At 35.6% G+C, this 17,261-nt stretch overlaps 3 protein-coding genes across 3 annotated transcripts; all 3 read left to right on the top strand.

Annotated features, from left to right (window-relative positions):
• Positions 1–1,026: 1,026 nt before the first annotated feature.
• Positions 1,027–1,562, top strand: LOC147568243 (uncharacterized; the record flags this gene model as incomplete). Its single annotated transcript, XM_086659237.1, has 1 exon — positions 1,027–1,562. A coding segment is annotated over one exon (519 nt), but the record flags the coding sequence as incomplete, so codon positions are not given.
• Positions 1,563–5,576: 4,014 nt separating this feature from the next.
• Positions 5,577–8,460, top strand: LOC147568242 (uncharacterized). The gene is made up of 4 exons (XM_086654685.1): positions 5,577–5,812; positions 6,839–7,005; positions 7,234–7,500; positions 7,599–8,460. Exons 2-4 carry the CDS (start codon positions 6,856–6,858, stop codon positions 8,253–8,255), a joined length of 1,074 nt encoding a protein of 357 aa, XP_086510811.1. The 5' UTR covers positions 5,577–5,812; positions 6,839–6,855; the 3' UTR covers positions 8,256–8,460.
• A 521-nt stretch (positions 8,461–8,981) lies between these two features.
• Positions 8,982–15,354, top strand: LOC147568241 (Pseudouridine synthase family protein). The gene is made up of 14 exons (XM_086654684.1): positions 8,982–9,238; positions 9,334–9,391; positions 9,518–9,545; positions 9,655–9,701; positions 10,246–10,336; positions 10,431–10,602; positions 10,751–10,837; positions 10,951–11,033; positions 11,504–11,579; positions 11,767–11,834; positions 13,115–13,184; positions 13,387–13,465; positions 14,203–14,296; positions 14,949–15,354. Exons 1-14 carry the CDS (start codon positions 9,121–9,123, stop codon positions 15,021–15,023), a joined length of 1,146 nt encoding a protein of 381 aa, XP_086510810.1. The 5' UTR covers positions 8,982–9,120; the 3' UTR covers positions 15,024–15,354.
• The last annotated feature ends 1,907 nt before the right edge of the window (positions 15,355–17,261 follow it).

Raw genomic sequence — 17,261 nt, 5'->3', positions numbered from 1 at the left:
TGTGTAATCAGATGAAATAATATATTTGTACTAACATTTCAAAAAATATATTTTTCGACTTTCCTAGACATCTATGAATATCTGCGGACGTTGATGGACATTTATTATTTTGTTTAATCAGACAAAATAATATATTTGTACTAACATTTCAAAAATATATTTTTCGACTTTCGTAGACATCTGTCAATATCTGCGGACGTTGATAGACATTTCGTGGACATTTATTATTTTAATATTATTATTATTATTGTTTAATCACATGAAATAATATATTTATACTAACATTTCAAAATTATATTTTTCAACTTTCGTAGACATCTGTGAATATCTGCGGATATTGATGGACATTTATTAGTTTAATATTATTATTATTGTTTAGTCACATGAAATAATATATACTAACATTTCAAAAATATATTTTTCGACTTTCGTAGACATATGTGAATATCTGCGGACATTTGGTGGATATTTATTATTTTAATATTATTATGAGTTAATTCCTATATGGCCCCCTACTTTGTGACCAACTTCTTTTATGGTCCCCTTTTTTTCGTAAATTCAAATATGACCCCTTATTTTCAAGTAAATGTCATTACTACCCTTCTTAATTCTAAATTTAAAACATTTAAAAAAAGTTATTTCCACCTCACCCCTCTCTCTCTCTCTCCACCTCATCTCTCTCTACAACTCACCCCTCTCTCTCTCTCCAACTCACCTCTCTCTCTTTCCAACTCACCTCTCTCTCTCTCCAACTCACCTCTCTCTCTCTTTCCAACTCACCTCTCTCTCTCTCCAACTCACCTTCATCTTCTCCGATTAAAGTCGCCGGCCGGAAAATTTTCCGGCCGGCGACCTCCAACAACAAAAAAAAAATTTTCTCTCATCTCTCTCTCTCTAAAATTTTTTTTTCTCTCATCTCTCTCTCTAAAAAAAAAATTTCCGGCCGGCGACCTCCAACAACAAAAAAAAAAATTTCTCTCATCTCTCTCTCTCTAAATTTTTTTTTTCTCTCATCTCTCTCTCTAAAAAAAAAAAAAAGTCTTAAAAGCTTGGAATGTTCTTGCTCGTCGTCAGATCAGTACCCATCTCATTGAAATTGAATCTCGTCCACACATTACCCTTCTCTCTAACCCTCTTCTTGATCCCATCAAACTTCATAACATTATCAAAAACTTTGCTCCAAAACAACAACAACAACCTTTATCACTTTCTCTCTCTACAATTGGATCCTTCCCCAGTGATGAAAATGTTCTCTTTCTCTCTCCAACTCCTTCTTTATCACTCCTTCAATTTCACTCTCAATTGTGTGAACTACTTAAGAAAGAAAACATTGAAATTGGGGATAATTACTTACCTGAATCATGGGTTCCTCATTGTTCAGTTGCTCAAGGAGTAAACAGAAATCGAATTGGAGAAGGGTTTTGTATTTTAAGAGATCTCAAGTTGTTACCTGTTTCTGGGTATATAATGGATATTGGTTTAGTTGAATTTTCACCAGTTCGTGAGCTTTTCTCTTTTCCCCTTGGAAATTCATTTGACCCATGAAAGATCATCACTAAAAAAAAAGAGGTATCTAAACCCTAAATCTAAGTGATTTCTTATTGAATCTTCAAAAGATAAGAGATTAAAATTTAGGGTTTTGGATTCTGGGTAAATCCAGCCCCATGGGCTGTACAAGCTCAAAAATCGACGACCTCCCTGCCGTCGCACTTTGCCGTGACCGATGTTACTTTCTAGATGAAGCGATCCGGCAAAGGTACTTCCTTTCTGATTCTCATGTTGCTTATATTCAATCACTGAAAGGATTTGCTTTCTCTTTTGATCGTTTCTTTGATCATCAAGATCTTGATAATTTCATCTCTCATTCTTCCCCTGTTCTTCCACTTCCTTCAAATAGAAAAGGTGGTGGTGATGATCCTTCAACTTCATCTTCTTCACTACCTACTCCTCCTCCTCCTCCCGGTAATGGAGCTGCTGTTTCTTTTAATTCTAGTTCTAATTCTGGGTCTCATTTACATTTTCACGACTCTGATGATGGTGAAGATGATGATGATGATGATTCGGACTTTTCTGGATCTCTTCATCATGATCATGATGAAGGTCATGAACATCATCATGAAACCCTAGAATCTGTTCCTAATAATGGTTATATGACTATGAATTATATGCAAAATCAACCAACACAGTCAGTTGTTTATGAACAAAGACCAATGAGTCCTGAAACTTTACATTATGGGGAATCTTCGTCTTCCTCTTGAAAGGTCTGCTCGTGAACAGACCGATCTGGTCTGTTCACGGCTCCGGCGAAGGGAAACCCCCTTCGCCGGAGTTTTTAGAGAGAGAGAGATGAGAGTAAATTTTTTTTTTTTTTTTTTTGAGGTCGCCGGCCGGAAAATTTTCCGGTCGGCGACTTTAATCGGAGAAGATGAAGGTGAGTTGGAGAGAGAGAGGACTGAGTTGGAGAGAGAGAGAGAGAGGTGAGTTGGAAAGAGAGAGAGGTGAATTGGAGAGAGAGAGGGGTGAGTTGTAGAGAGAGATGAGGTGGAGAGAGAGAGAGAGGGTCGAGGTGGAAATAACTTTTTTTAAATGTTTTAAATTTAGAATTAAGAAGGGTAGTAATGACATTTACTTGAAAATAGGGGGTCATATTTGAATTTACGAAAAAAAGGGGACCATAAAGGAAATTGGTCACAAAGTAGGGGGCCATATAGGAATTAACTCTATTATTATTATTGTTTAATCACATGAAATAATATATTTGTACTAACATTTTAAAAATATATTTTTCGACTTTCGTGGACATATGTGAATATTTGTGAACATTGATGGACATTTGGTGGATATTGATTATTTAATATAGTTGCATTTTATGGATTTTGAGTACATGAACAAAATGTCTCTTGTTTTTTTAAAGACATTTTGGGCTCCTAATTTGTCCCAAATCATTCACAAAAACCACCAAACTATGAAGTCTACCAAAGTCCGTGGACATTTTGTCTATAATTAAATGCTACAGACATTCGGGGATTTGTAAATGTCTAGATTTGAATGCCTCGGATATTTCAGGATTTTCAAATGTCTGAATTTGAATGCCTCAGACATTTGAGAATCCTCATCTACAAATATCTCAATCCACAACCCCCCCCCCCCCCCCCCCTTTAATTCGGGGCATAAGACTTCTTACTATTGATTTGTGTTTTAATATAATCATAATATGAAATATTGCATATGATTATTGTTTTACAAAATGAATCAATTATCTGGACTCTCTATCGAGATAATTGACTCGCTATTGATGACAAATATGGGAGGCAATCGACGGAATTGCCACCCACAAATAATTGTGCATGAGACACTCGTATCGCGGTAATCTTGTGGAGTCGACAAGTCTTTTTGTATGTCTTTCGTCCTCAAAACCCGTCCATGCTTACTAAGTGAGTCCTCTGGTATTGAGTGTTCGAATATCAAAATTTTCAGATTTAGTCAATATTACAAACAAAAATGTGTACAAAACAAACTGATAAAATTTGTTTCGCTCTTACTTTTAAGCATTATCTTGAGAAAATTATAAAATTCAAATTATCAAAACGAAGAACAAAACTATAAGGTCTAATTGCTTTACATTGGATGGTAAAGAAGGTTGTTCTTTGGTTCATGATTGAGTGTTAATTATCATACGTGAATTACATATGTATTTACAAATCAATACGAAAGGGAAAAATACAGAATCTCGCATATCGTTCAAAAATATTGTTTGTGCCCTACGGACACGGGTTACACCCTCGTGTATATACAAATCAAATAGATAAATTTATAAAGCAAGGCAAAGAGAGATACGTGAGTGGTATATGTTTGTACAACATAGACTCTCTTACACTTCAGGTACCCTCCCCACACTAAAATTTAGTGGGGGTTGGCAGGGACGGATCCAGGATTTTCACTTAGGGGGTGCGACTTATATGCTTAAATTTTTTTTTTTTCAAATATAATAATTAATAAAATATTTATATTTATTAATTATATTATTACATCAACAATTACAAACTCAAATGACCTCTACGAGAGTTTAATTTTACTAAAAACATTTTTGGGGAAATTGTGGTCTTTTAGTTGAAATGGACCACGTTGTAAATAATATCTACGAATTTCATCTCTGTATTTGGATTCATAATTTGAAATTGGTAGTCCGGGATCAATTCGCAAAGATGATAAATTAGAGTTGGTCGCGGTGTTGGAATGAAAAATAACGTTAGAGTCGAGTCTAGAACTTTTGGTGTTGAACTTGATGAATCTAAAGAAAAATTTCTTTTAAAATATATAGGATTTATGGTGGATGGGTTGAAGTTTATAGGGTTTAGAGTAGATGAATTGAATTTTATAGAGTTTATGGTAGGTAAATTGAATTTGATAAGGTTTATGGTAGATGAATTGAAGTTTATAGAGATTTATGGTAGATGAGTTGAAGTTTATAAGATTTATAGTTGAATTAAATTTTATAGGGTTAAGGGTAGTTGAATTGGATAATTTCGATGTGTAATGCTTTAAAAAGATTTTTATATATAAAAGTTAAAATATTTCAAATTGCTTATAGTGGGACTCGAATTCAAATCTCAGGGTCTCATTCTCCCACAACTACACTCCTCAATCATTGGGCCAAGCTATACTAGATGTTATCTAGGTACACACGATTGAATATATATAGACATAAAAAAACACCAAAAACGTTTGTAGAGGGTTTCAAACTCACGACCTCTAGGTTGTAACCACAATTTGGTCATCTCTTAAACCACTAAGCCAAATCATCTTCTGTGTTACTACTATACATGAGAAGATATGTATGTTTTATACCTGTATATATACAAAAACAACTTGCTATTACTACTATATTTTTTTCTTCGGACGGATCCAGGGGGTGCGGCCGCACCCCCTCGCACCCCCATGGATCCGCCCCTGGGGGTTGGTTGGGTATTACCCATCATCTACCAATTTCATTGCACTCAGACTAAAGTATCCGATATCGTACTTTCATAATTTTCTCCCATCCGCAGTGTCTGTTCTACTCATTCAGATGTTATGGAAATTGTTATATTAAAATCATAAACAAATCGATATATATATATATATATATATATTCTTTCAATTAAAAACTAATATTAGAGAAACCTATAATTTGAAATAAAAAAAATCAACTATTTAAGTAACATTTCTCCCATTATTTTTCCTTCCTTACACCTAAACATATTATAACCTATATATTTGCATGATATCCACTTTTTTTTTTTTTTTGTTGAAAGGCATGATACGCACTTTTTTTATTTTTTATTATTATTATTTTTTGATGTAAAACACAATGCATGAAAATCATGGACTATTTCAAACATCCACTTGTGTACTAAAATAAGTGGGGCAGATAAACCACCTTTACTGTACCTTTAACAAAAAAAAAAATACTAAAACCTTGCATAAAAATTGCTTTTCAAGAAAATCAACCGCTAGATATATTCCATATTTCTAAAAATTGAATCCAATGGTTAATATCTTACTAATTTAGCCAGCAACCCAATATTGAATTCCTTACCTAAAATTAGTTGACCAAAACCACGATTTCTTTCTAAAAAAGCAGTTCGATTTTTTTCTTAGCGTCAAATAAAGCGCGTGGGAAACACGTCAAGTTTTTCCACTTCCTCCCAGCTTTCTCTCTCTCTCTCTGAAATTCTTTTGATTCTCCATTTGATCTCTTCGAAGATCTTGCTCTTTGTTCGTTGTGATCAAGGAGAAGTCTTTCTTCCGCCATTTTTGTGGGTTCGATTAGGTAATTCAGTCTTTCCCTCATTCTATTATGTTTTTAATAGCTTAATTTTCACTTGATCTGTTAAAAAAAAAACCTAGAATTGTTTAAGATCTCTTGCAGTTGGGTTGTGGGTTTGGGTTAAGGGTTTGTTCTGGTATGTTTTTTGTGAGAGTTGATTATCTGATGATTTTGTTTATTTCGTCTTTGGTACTTTAATCCTGTTTTTTCATCTTTAATTCATGTAATTTTTATGTGGTTTTGAGTTATAATTTGATTGTTTTTGCGTAGTCTTATTATAGCTGTAGTAGTAGTTGCTGTAAATTGGAGTTTGGTTCATTTGTTGATTTAGGGTTTGATAATTAAAGAGCTGTTGTTCAGCTCAATAGACGAGTTGTTATTTAGGGTTTGATAAATAATTTTTAGGTGAAAAGTTAGGGATTTTAGGTCTTGATATGCGGAATTGGGGTTAGGTTCATTAAGAGATTATTATGCCCTTAAATTGAGGTTATTATTTTTCATCTTTGTCACTAAATATTGTTATAGATTTTTACGCCTGTACTGTCATATGTCGGCAAAAATATGGGATCATTATCATTTTAAGATCATCTATGTGTCTGGCTTTGTTCTGCTCGGTTCTGCTTATAAGGTGGAATCAGTTGTTGTTTGGGGGATGAAAATCCTTGTACTTTTTTCCTTTCAAGTAGTGGAATCTGTTTAAGTAAAATCATGAAATCGTCAAATTTAGGATACTTTGGTATCTTATTAAATGCTACACCTGCGACTTTCAAGTTTTTACGTTCGTGCTCTGTCTTCAATGGATGATAATCTTTCAATGCGTTTGATCCACATCTTGGTTAGTGTTATGGATTTATGGGCATCAATTCCTTAACATTTATTGATTTTCAATGCACTAGTACAAACTTTAGGGGTTCCGATGATAATGATCTTGTTGATTTATGTTTTTTTTTCCTCGTCAAATTGGTACAGTATTTTTGTTTTATTCATTCTCAAGATGTACTCATTTATCGGTTCTATTTCTCTTTGCAGGTGTCTAATTTGTAGAAATGGACTATTTCTTTGGAGGCATGAATGGGGCATCACAAAAGTCAGATTGTTCATTCGCTGATGAGGGCATTCAAAGATGTCCTTTCCTGAGGAACATCAACGAACCCACTAACTTCACCCTTTCCACACCGGTGAATTTCTCAATGCCTGTAAGTCCTCTTTAGCCCCCATTTTTTTAATTTTTTCTGAAAAAGAATCTTATTTTACTTGTAGTCCTAGTCCGCACATCGATCTCTCAATATTCTAATAGCAAAAGATGATAGATGGTATATTATAATGAAACATTGACTCTCACATCTTGGAGGGATTCTCATCTATCTGTTGAGTTTGTGGAGACTGAAGAAATCCATTTAACTTTAATCTCATATTTTCTTTAGGTCCGGGGAGCAAAAGGGCCAATTTTCGAAGATGGTCCCAATTTTGACATGGCATTTAGGCTTTTCCATGGCCATGATGGAGTAGTCCCACTATCGGGAAGATCATCACTTCATGCCAAGAATCTTGGGTCTGAGCCTACACAAATGCAGTTCAACCCGTTAGCGGCAAAGGCAGCCACCATCAGTCTCTCTTCCTTTGGGCCAGGAGGCCCATTCAGCTTTGATTTTTTCAAGAAGAAGCATGATTCAAAGAAAAAATCCTCGCAGGTAGATAACCATTATATATATGAACTGCCCATGTATATTACTGTACTTCAAACGTCTATTTTCTATTTTTTTCTGACTGTTATTCTTCGATCTTTCAGAGAGGAAATTCATCACATGAAGCAATGGGTAATGAATGGTTACAGAGTGGGAACTGCCCTATAGCCAAATCTTATAGGGCAGTTAGTAGCATAGTACCATTGGTAGCAAAAGTTCTGCAACCCCCTCCAGGCATGAAGTTCAAATGCCCACCAGCAATAGTAGCAGCTCGAGCAGCTCTGGCGAGAACAGCTCTTGTGAAGACTCTTCGCCCTCAAGCCCTATCCACAAAGATGTTGGTAATCGGAATGTTAGGAATGGCAGCCAATGTCCCTCTAGGAGTATGGCGAGAACACACCGAAAAGTTTTCTCTCTCATGGTTTACCGCCGTTCATGCAGCTGTACCATTCATAGCTATGCTTAGGAAGTCTGTCTTAATGCCTAAAACAGCAATGGCCTTCACAATTGGTGCATCTGTATTAGGACAAGTTATTGGGTCTAGAGCTGAACGAATTCGACTTAAAGCAGTAGCAGCAAAGAAAGCAGAGCTCGAGATGTCGCCAGACAGTCAATTTAAGGTTCTTGATGCTGCTGAATCTGGTAAATTGCAGGTTGTTGTTGGTGCCGAAAATGGGAAGCACGGAGAAACTGCAGTTTGGGATCCACTTCTGCTCAAGGCAGACACTGGGCCTTCGACCTCTGGTACTTTATGTTACTAATCATGAGGTGTGAGTCTTGTTATGTCCTGGAATTGTTGGTTCTGTAAAAACATATATATATTGTACTTCTCATTTAAGAAGACGAGTAAAAACCCGGGGAGAAGTGAATTAAGGGGAGGCGAAATAAGAGAAAGGACTCAAAATTTGTTTACTTTTTGTCGACGATTGACATATTATTCAAGTTTAATGAATCTTCTTATTTCTATGTTGTCATACTTGTTTATTTTGATTGTCTATCAGAGCATTTGCCAAAATCTTATTCACGGTATTTGAATGTCTTGTGCATTCACCAATTGGGGTTCATCTTTGCCTTGTCTTCCTAAGCAAGATGAGGTATTCAATAAAAGTTGTTAAATCTTGGTGATAAATCTTTTGACAAGAGAGAAGAGAAGAAGAAGGGAGAAAATTTTCTTTTAATTTCTTTGAATTCCTGTAGCTCACAGTCTTTGAATTCCCAACTGACGACTTTTGCCGGAGATTAAAAGGGATGATATTGCCTCTAACTAAACTTGGTCAACTTGTTATGATCAAGTCTTTAGGGGAAAAATACATCACCTTTAAAACTTCTCTACAAACATTTACTCATCAAGATGTGATAAATACGATAAAGATCTAAGTTAAACTACAACTCAAAAAAATCGCAACAACATATTAAAGAGCTTAAAATCTAACGAACTTATAGTAATATTTATACCTTTAACCACTCAAACTCAATAACCATTAATACCAACACCAACACCAACAGTGAACATGGGACCTCGGGATTTTGAGGTTTTAGAGTTCAGGTCAATACTATAGTCTATAGACGACTTGCCAGCACTTGGGCCACAAGTGCTTGACCTCTTTCTCTCTCTTAAGCAGTAGAATGTCAAGTGTTGTTGGAGAAGAAGAGGCGCCACCACCATTAGAGACATTCGGAGCACCATGGCCTGATCTCAACGACGGCTTGACCTACACCGACGTCGTAAAATCCACAAACACTGGTATCTCTCTCTCTCTATACTTTTTCTTTCTCTCTCTCTCTCTCTTACTCTTACTATCTGATCAATAAATGAACAAAACGAATTCCTATTAACAGCTTCGACACTGATTCAATTCTACTCCAATAAATATAGCAGTTCAGCTCCATATCAAGGGTAACATTAACACCTTCTTTTACTCACTCTTCTTCAATCTTCATCATTTACACATCTTTTCTTTCTTCACTTGTATCTAAAACCTAGCTAATCTCTTATTTCAATGATTCTCTTTTTGTTATGTAGTTGGTTACACCGAATCCGAAATGGACAGGTAATTTGATTACTTAGTTTTCTTGATTGATCTGTTGATTTATAATGCTATATTTGTTGTATAGAAATATTACATATTAGGTTAAAACCATTTTTTTTTGTCTGTGTAGATAAAGATTGATGGTGAAGTTGTAAAAGATCCTGATACAATACTAAGGTTTGTTGTAGTTGATAATTTAAAAAACTTCGATTTTTGTTTTTGCAGTTTGAGGTGGTAATTTACTTTTTCTTGGTAGGAATCTGAATCAAAATTTTGAATTATGTAGAATCATTGAGCTTCGGATTATCAAATGGAACGAAGCGAGGCTGTGTTTATTTTTTGTTTGAATTGACTCGAGTCAGACTTTAGAATGTTTGTTTTTGTCCGACTCGTCTAAATTGTTTGATTTGGGTCCATTTGAGTCAGACAAGTCAGATTCAGACAATGAGAAGAAACAAACACCACTTAATCTGGACTTTATGTCAGGGCGGATAACTGAGATCTTCATATGGAATTCAGCCTTGATTTATAATTAATTGTATATACCTATAGTCACTTAAAGGATCTAACTCTAGGAAGAAGTACCAGATCTTTGAAATTTTGATATTGAATATGTAAATGATCTATATGACTCGGATTCAGACGCTAAAGAAAAAGAAACACCACCAGTCTTGGAAATACAAGTTCTTGATTAACTAAACTATGATTTTGGCTGTTATAGAGGTGGTTCCGAACTTGCATATCACCGGCTTCCTTGGAAAGAACCGGATACACCATACTTGCTAGAGGTTCTATTTGAAGATGATCATCTGGTAAATATTGATAATGACTAGCTAGTTGGATTAAGTTTATTGTGATCATAATTTTGTTTATTTAGGAAACACGAATTTGATTATCCAATCTCAGGTTGCTTTAAATAAGCCTTCTGGTTTGCAAGTTTTGCCTGGGGGACTTTTCCAGCAAAGGACGGTTTTAACGCAGCTTCAATGGAGGACAGGAAAAGATAGTTCTTCTGGTGTATTGAGCAGACAAGAATCACATCCTGTCCCTGTTCATCGTTTGGGAAGAGGCACATCAGGTGTGGATATAAGGGATTAGGCTTTAATATCGTTTTTCCTCTTTATTGTTTTGGCTTTCCTGCCGTCTTCAAGTTAGAGATGCCCAGTTTGTGGGAAGCCCATCATTCAACTAAAATGTTGTTTTCATTCTTGCTGTTTTTCTCTTAGGAATACTACTTTGTGCAAAGACAAAGCTCGCAAAAACTCGCTTAGCTGCATATTTTGCCGATGGAACATCACTTTGTTCAAGAAACGGTAACAAGAAAACATCTTAGTACATCTTTAACTAGTTTGTTAGTGGTATGTAGATTGTTACCTTTGACGGAATTATATTGAACTACTATTTCATTGCCTAATGTACTATACAGATACGAACCCGGAGGTTAATACAATGAGAAAAATTTCAAAAATATATCGAGCATTGGCCACAAGGATACTCGACAAGGATGAGGTAAACACAGAGCTAGGAAATTATCTTTTTTGCCATACTTTTATTATGTTTGCCTGCTACTGCCCAACTGCGGCACCTTCCTCGTGTGAGGAGTCTTCTTTCATTCGGGAGCTATTCACTGGTTTGATATTTTCCGTTACTTGTAATCATTCTTTGCCTTCAAACCTTTAATAAATTATTGCCTTTTTGAAAAAGAAAAGAAAAATAACTACCACTTTGACAGTTGCCAGTACTGAAAAGGCCAAAACTAATTCTGAATTCGTATCTTATAATCCTTCATATTTTCTTCTCTCGTTCTGATTAGTTCACTTCAACGTATAGGTGGTTTGCTTTTGGATTAGTAATATTTCCACCCAAACGTCTTACTTGTTGATATACCGTATAGTGTTGATTACATTTTTTATTTAGTTATCTGACACAATCATGTAGATGTTTTGAGTGGAGAAGTTGAGCGTTATTTTGTCTTGTAGGTTGTCATAAACCAGCCTATAGGAACAATGCGGTATCCTGGAGTAGCTAAAGGGCTTTATATTGCTTCTTCATCAGGTTCTAGTTTATTTCCACTTAATTATGTTATCATTTTGCAAGTTTTATGACACTTCAAAACCTCAAATTGATTTTCTTTATGATACATTTCTATGTTCTTTCATCGTTATGACCAATCCTTTATCATCATTGGTTCAAATTCATAACAATATTTTCCTTTTCTGTTGCTTTGTTGTGATTCAACTAGGGAAACCTGCTTTGAGCAAAGTTAAAGTTCTGGAGAGAAATGTTCAAGGAAACAACACGTTGGTCCAGGTGCTCTAGTTGTCAAATGTATGAGCATGCCATGATCTATGTCATATTATTTTTTGTATGATCATGCTTCTGTTTATTAGTTTATCCCTTGAGTTGCTGGACCGCTGGCCATAACTTTTGTTGCCTAGTTTAAGAGGTACCCATGTCTTGAACAGTGTCTTTTGCTGTTCTCGGTTCATTATTTAAAGAAAGGAAGAGACTTCTCTAAGGTGAGAGATCTCATGTGTTTAAGTGTAATAAAATGCATATGAACAAGCTTACTCTCAAACCTAGCTATTGACAGCATCACATAACAGTGATGTCCACACAAAAACATGATGTTGTGGTATTAGAATGCATGTATTTCTCTAGTAGGATGGAAAAAAAAGGCTTGAAATGGATGATGCATTTCTCAATTAGCTGACTCTGTATAAACTGAACTTTGATTAACCCAGTACAAGTATAATTCTTTCCTGAAGAATCGGCCGAATACAGAACTATGCCGGAACGACATTCAGGCTGAATGTGGTTCGTGGATGTAGCAATGAAAGGAAACCTACAAGTAGGATTCTGCTAGACTTTTTTGGTGTTTATTCAAGTACTAGCATGTTAACTATTTCTTTATATCTGTTACATGAATTGGACTGGAAAGGCTGTGAATATGTTAGTTTGAGAAACGGCTGTGAATATTTACACTACTTTTTTGCAAATTTCTGGTATATATAGTTGGACATAAGTATATAACATTATAGCGTACTAGCTGGCATACATTGGCTCGTAAAATAATAACTAAAATATGAATAAAAATGGAGCTGTATTAACTATCATTTTACAGATGTAAATACGTTATTCACCTGTTTGGCTGGGTAGTGGAACTGAAGACGACAAATGCCAGCTCATAAACGAGAAGATTGTTGGTTTCTACGAAATAACAAAGTGGTTTTTAAGGATATAATAGTTAGTCTCCTTTTAGTGTATGAAACTCACAACCTTAAGAAAACACCCTCCAGCACTACGTTCAGGAGATCAACCACACTTAGTTTCTTATAATCTTTTTCTGAATATTGGCCGGCTAAATGCGTCAAACAATTTTGATAGCAATGGAGCTTCTTGAGCCATGCAGCCTCTGTCAATGAATCCTTAACATCATAGAATCACTCAATCTCCTAATTAGTTCTTGCATTTGTTTGATTGACTAGGATTATATATAGTGAAGGTTCTTGCAAAATTCAGTTCTCTGTGGAGGAATATCATTTATTATCGACTTCTAATGATTCTGTCTTCATACCTTATTTGTATAGGTTGAGATTCAATCAGGACGTCCGCATCAAATTCGTATTCATCTGTCCTTCATAGGGCATCCACTACTGGGTAAATCTAAAAAAAAGAAATCTACTATTGACTAAACTTCTTTTATGTTAAAAAATTTTATTAGGGGATGACTTGATTTATGATTTTATTTTGAACCATAAATATTTTTTGGTTACAAGTCAAATGTTAACAACAATTCTTCAAAAATTTTAATTTTGTGTGTTACCGAAACTAATGTTTTGTTGTTCTTGTTCTTTGTCAGGAGATCCTCTATATCTCGCTGGTGGGGTTCCCAACTGCATCGGTTCCGAATCTGTGAACCATAATTATGCAGAAGATGGGTACGGAAAGTTTTATTATCATTTATACCGAGATTGTTCACGTGACTACGATAACCGCAAGTGATCTGAATGACTATTAACTCGACATAAACAGCTCTCATGGCCATGCAAAATGTTATTAATGTGGCCAAAAAGTAAAGAATAACAAAAATGCAAGCACTCTGCAAGCTAATATGGCACATGCACACAGCAGAAACCCCCAGAAAGACTTAATATGACAATTATGCAAGAATCGCATCCCAATTAGACATTATGAAACTTGAATCCCACTAGTTACTTGAGACCGAAAGGCCATGCATAGGTTGTTGATACAACCTATATCTACACACGCACACACACACACATACATCAGCAACTCAATTTAAAAGCATGTCATTATCTTCGTGGTAGTCTGTCATATAGTAGTGAAATCAAGCATCAGTAGCTATTGAGGGTAAGTCAATTTCTAACTATTTAAAAAGTGCCATTTGATTTGCCTTGGGACTAGGATGTCCTTAAAATGCGAACGTAAAACTTGGATATAGCAACGTTGCATATAAAAAAATGGAGTCTGCCCTTTGCGTAGATACAATTACAGAAAGAGAAGATACCGTACATGTATTAAGCTATTAACCGAAGTCATAGCTCAGATTCATGTTTCTCTGTTCAAAATCCACTCAATTTTCTTATGCTGTCACGTATTGGTTGTTCCTTATCTTCTTACATAATGTTTCGATGTCGGAATTCTGGTTTTGTAGGGGTTACGAGAGGCCTACAAGGCCTGTTCCTGGAGACTGCGGTTATTATTTACATGCTCATCAGCTAGCTCTTCACCATCCAACCACTAATGAGGTAAGCATCAATATAAACTAGAATATTTGTGAGCGAAGTTCAAATATTTTAAAGCGACTTTTCATATGTTCTGAATTCGGATAAAATTTAAAATAACAGACATCAGATCAGATGTTGGTTTTCTTCAAGTAGTTGTAAATGAAAAGAAAAAATAAATATGGGGTTGCGACTTTTGTCTGGAGTCTAGTGACTGAAGACTAATGAATTTGACAAAAGTGATGGTTTTTTAGTACTACATTCTCGTTTGAGCTAATTCCCTTTTGCCCCCAACTCGACCCATTGGATTTGGGGCCATAGCTTGAACCAATCGTCTGTTTCGCCTCTAACTAACAGTCCCATTAGTAATCTGTTAAATAACTTTTTTTCTAGGGAAATGCTAAGTGTACAAAGAATCTTTGACAAGATTCTTGACAAAATTCTAAAAGAACGGTCCGGATCAAAGTCAAACTTTGATCAACTTTTGTCTTTTAATGAAAATGAATCATTAAGTTGAGAATTTTGTCAAAGATTTTGTGCATGTAGCAGTCCCGTTTTTTCTATATCCGATTCACAGATTTTCTTTTCTGCCAAAATCAATGTTACATCAGACAAAACTACAAATCCTTCCTCATTTGGTTAAACTAGCACGAAATGTGATATGTATGAATTGCAGGTAATTCAAATAACTTCACCTCTTCCACCAGTCCTTCAAACACAGGAAGAAATCCGACAGCAGAATAGTACTTAGAAACTGATGGCTGAAGAAGAATTTGAAGAACACGAGGAACGGATCTCCTAGCTAGCAAACAGTCTCTTCGAATGTCGTTGGCTCATAACCTCGAAAGGTCATATAAATCAAATCATTATATGATGAATCCAAACTCTAGTTTTACTGCAATAATTTCTCTATAATAATTTAATGATGCTTGTAGTTTTACATGGAAAAGGAAAATTGAACCAGAGGACCTATTGTCTAGCCATGTTTGCTCCAATCTGTTTCTTTATGTACAAAATGGTGGGTAGTCAATCAATTACTTCAAAGAATATTAGGTAAAGTGAAGTAAATGAAACTTATCTAAGATTAGTATAACAAAGAAAATGACAACCACCCTAGGTTGTTTGGGGTTTTTCCATCTTTCCTCTGGTGCTCCAATCTCACACATTACTTTTTGTAGTTGAGATTTTTCCATCTTTTGCTCTTAGGTTGCTTGGGGTTGGATTACCTTAGCTTAGGTGGTGTCAAAGCGAGGGCTTCGATCGCAAAGGCTGTAGGTAACTGAGGTACTCCAAGTACGAGTTGTACGTGGAAGAAGCCTTAGACTATAGGTGGGAAATCAGGGATGTCAGTGTCTTTTGGCTGAGCTTCCAACAGTTGCTCTTAGACGTAAGTCCTAACAACGGAGTAGAGACAATAACTATACGATATTTATTATGAGATTTTAACATGGCCGTCCTTTTGGAGAAATAAAATCTTTTGGATACAAAGTTTTATTGGAAAATTGTAGTCAAATTTTCTGGTGCACAATGAAGGAAATAGTTCTCTTCTTCGGAACATTGTTCTGTCTTAGACGAATGGGATGGGTTTCATCCGAAACTCTCCTGGCAGGTTTCGTTTGAAACCCTAAAACCGAAGAGTTTTCAGTAAATCCTTCTCAAGTGTTTCATAGCCGGTCTCATGGTTGGTCGTCCTCGTCCATGCAACCTAAGGTCAGAAAACTCTAGAAGAGGGTTTCACCTAAAACCATCCGCGAAGTTTCCGTCTGGTACTCTCTGCTTTCGTCTCAGATGAAGGGGTTGTGAAGAAGGAAATTTTTCGCAAAACCATAGCAATGAAAGTAGAAGGAGATATGGAGATTTAAGTGAAAGAGAGTGAAATTGTGGTAGTGGTGTGGTCGGAAGAGTAGAAAGAGCAAGATTTGAAGAAAAAAAAAACTAAAGTAGTTCGGATTTGGTCCATTTGGAGAAACAAAAAGAAAACCAATTGGTGAATTTCCATGTTTTGCCAAAGGAATGACCTTTTAACCTTAATCTAGAGCTAGAAACATTAGCGAGTAACTGAGCAATATCATGAAATTCTAGGGGTGTTAATTAATTTATTCAACGTGGGATATTCATGAAGAGATCAATTCCGTAACGTAATTATCCGCCGGCCTAGAGAGAGAGAAACAAGGGCTGAGTCACATCCATATCTCAACACTCACGTACAAATCAGCAGAGTTAGCTGGCTGTATGGGGTAAACGATATGAATTCATTAGTTTGTTGCCTTGTTTAGGGACCTCGTAGTTCGTTAGAGGGACATCAAATCTTTTGTCCTTTGTCAACTACACCACTTTCGCTTCATAATTTTCCTATATCGTATTTAAGGATTCACGTTGGGTTCTTTATTATGTTTGACCCCACACCTCTACAAAAACCTAAAATCTCTCTCCTTTCTCTTTCTCCTCTTTCCATTGTCAATTAGTCAAAGAACAAACAAATTCTTCTATTGTTGGCAGTAAGGGCAAAGCCAGGATTTAAAGTTACTCTCGGACCAACCTAAAAGTGCTTAGAGAGCAAAATTTTCATCTCTAACGTATATGCACTAACAAGTAGTATTTAAATAGTAATTGTTTATCGGATATGTAAACTTTTGTTAACAGTTCAAACATAAAGAACTTGGGTCTACTGCTACGTGGGAAAATATTTGATGTGAAAATCATTTTTTCTGAAGTATTTCTGACCAAAATTAATTTTTTTGTTCAGTATGGCATAAGAAAACATGAGGGGAATTTCTAAAGCCACTTGACGATATTATAGTCAGCGCCTTTCGTTACACCTGATCATCATCGAAAAAGTAATACTACCCCAAAGCGAAAGAGAATTTGAAATCCAAAACAACCATCATCTGGAGACCAAATCAAGAGTATTCTAACCTGTAAACACATCGAAAGTACACAAGTTCATGATCCATCATAGGAAACATGTAGCTCAATTTGTAGTTTGTAG

The sequence above is a fragment of the Eschscholzia californica genome, unplaced genomic scaffold (genome assembly GCF_041429995.1).
Source record: "Eschscholzia californica isolate CP2 unplaced genomic scaffold, dmEscCali1.0.p SCAF_1, whole genome shotgun sequence".
Taxonomy (NCBI): domain Eukaryota; kingdom Viridiplantae; phylum Streptophyta; class Magnoliopsida; order Ranunculales; family Papaveraceae; genus Eschscholzia; species Eschscholzia californica.
Note: the sequence above shows the minus strand (reverse complement) of the source record. Positions and strands in the feature narration are given on the sequence as shown.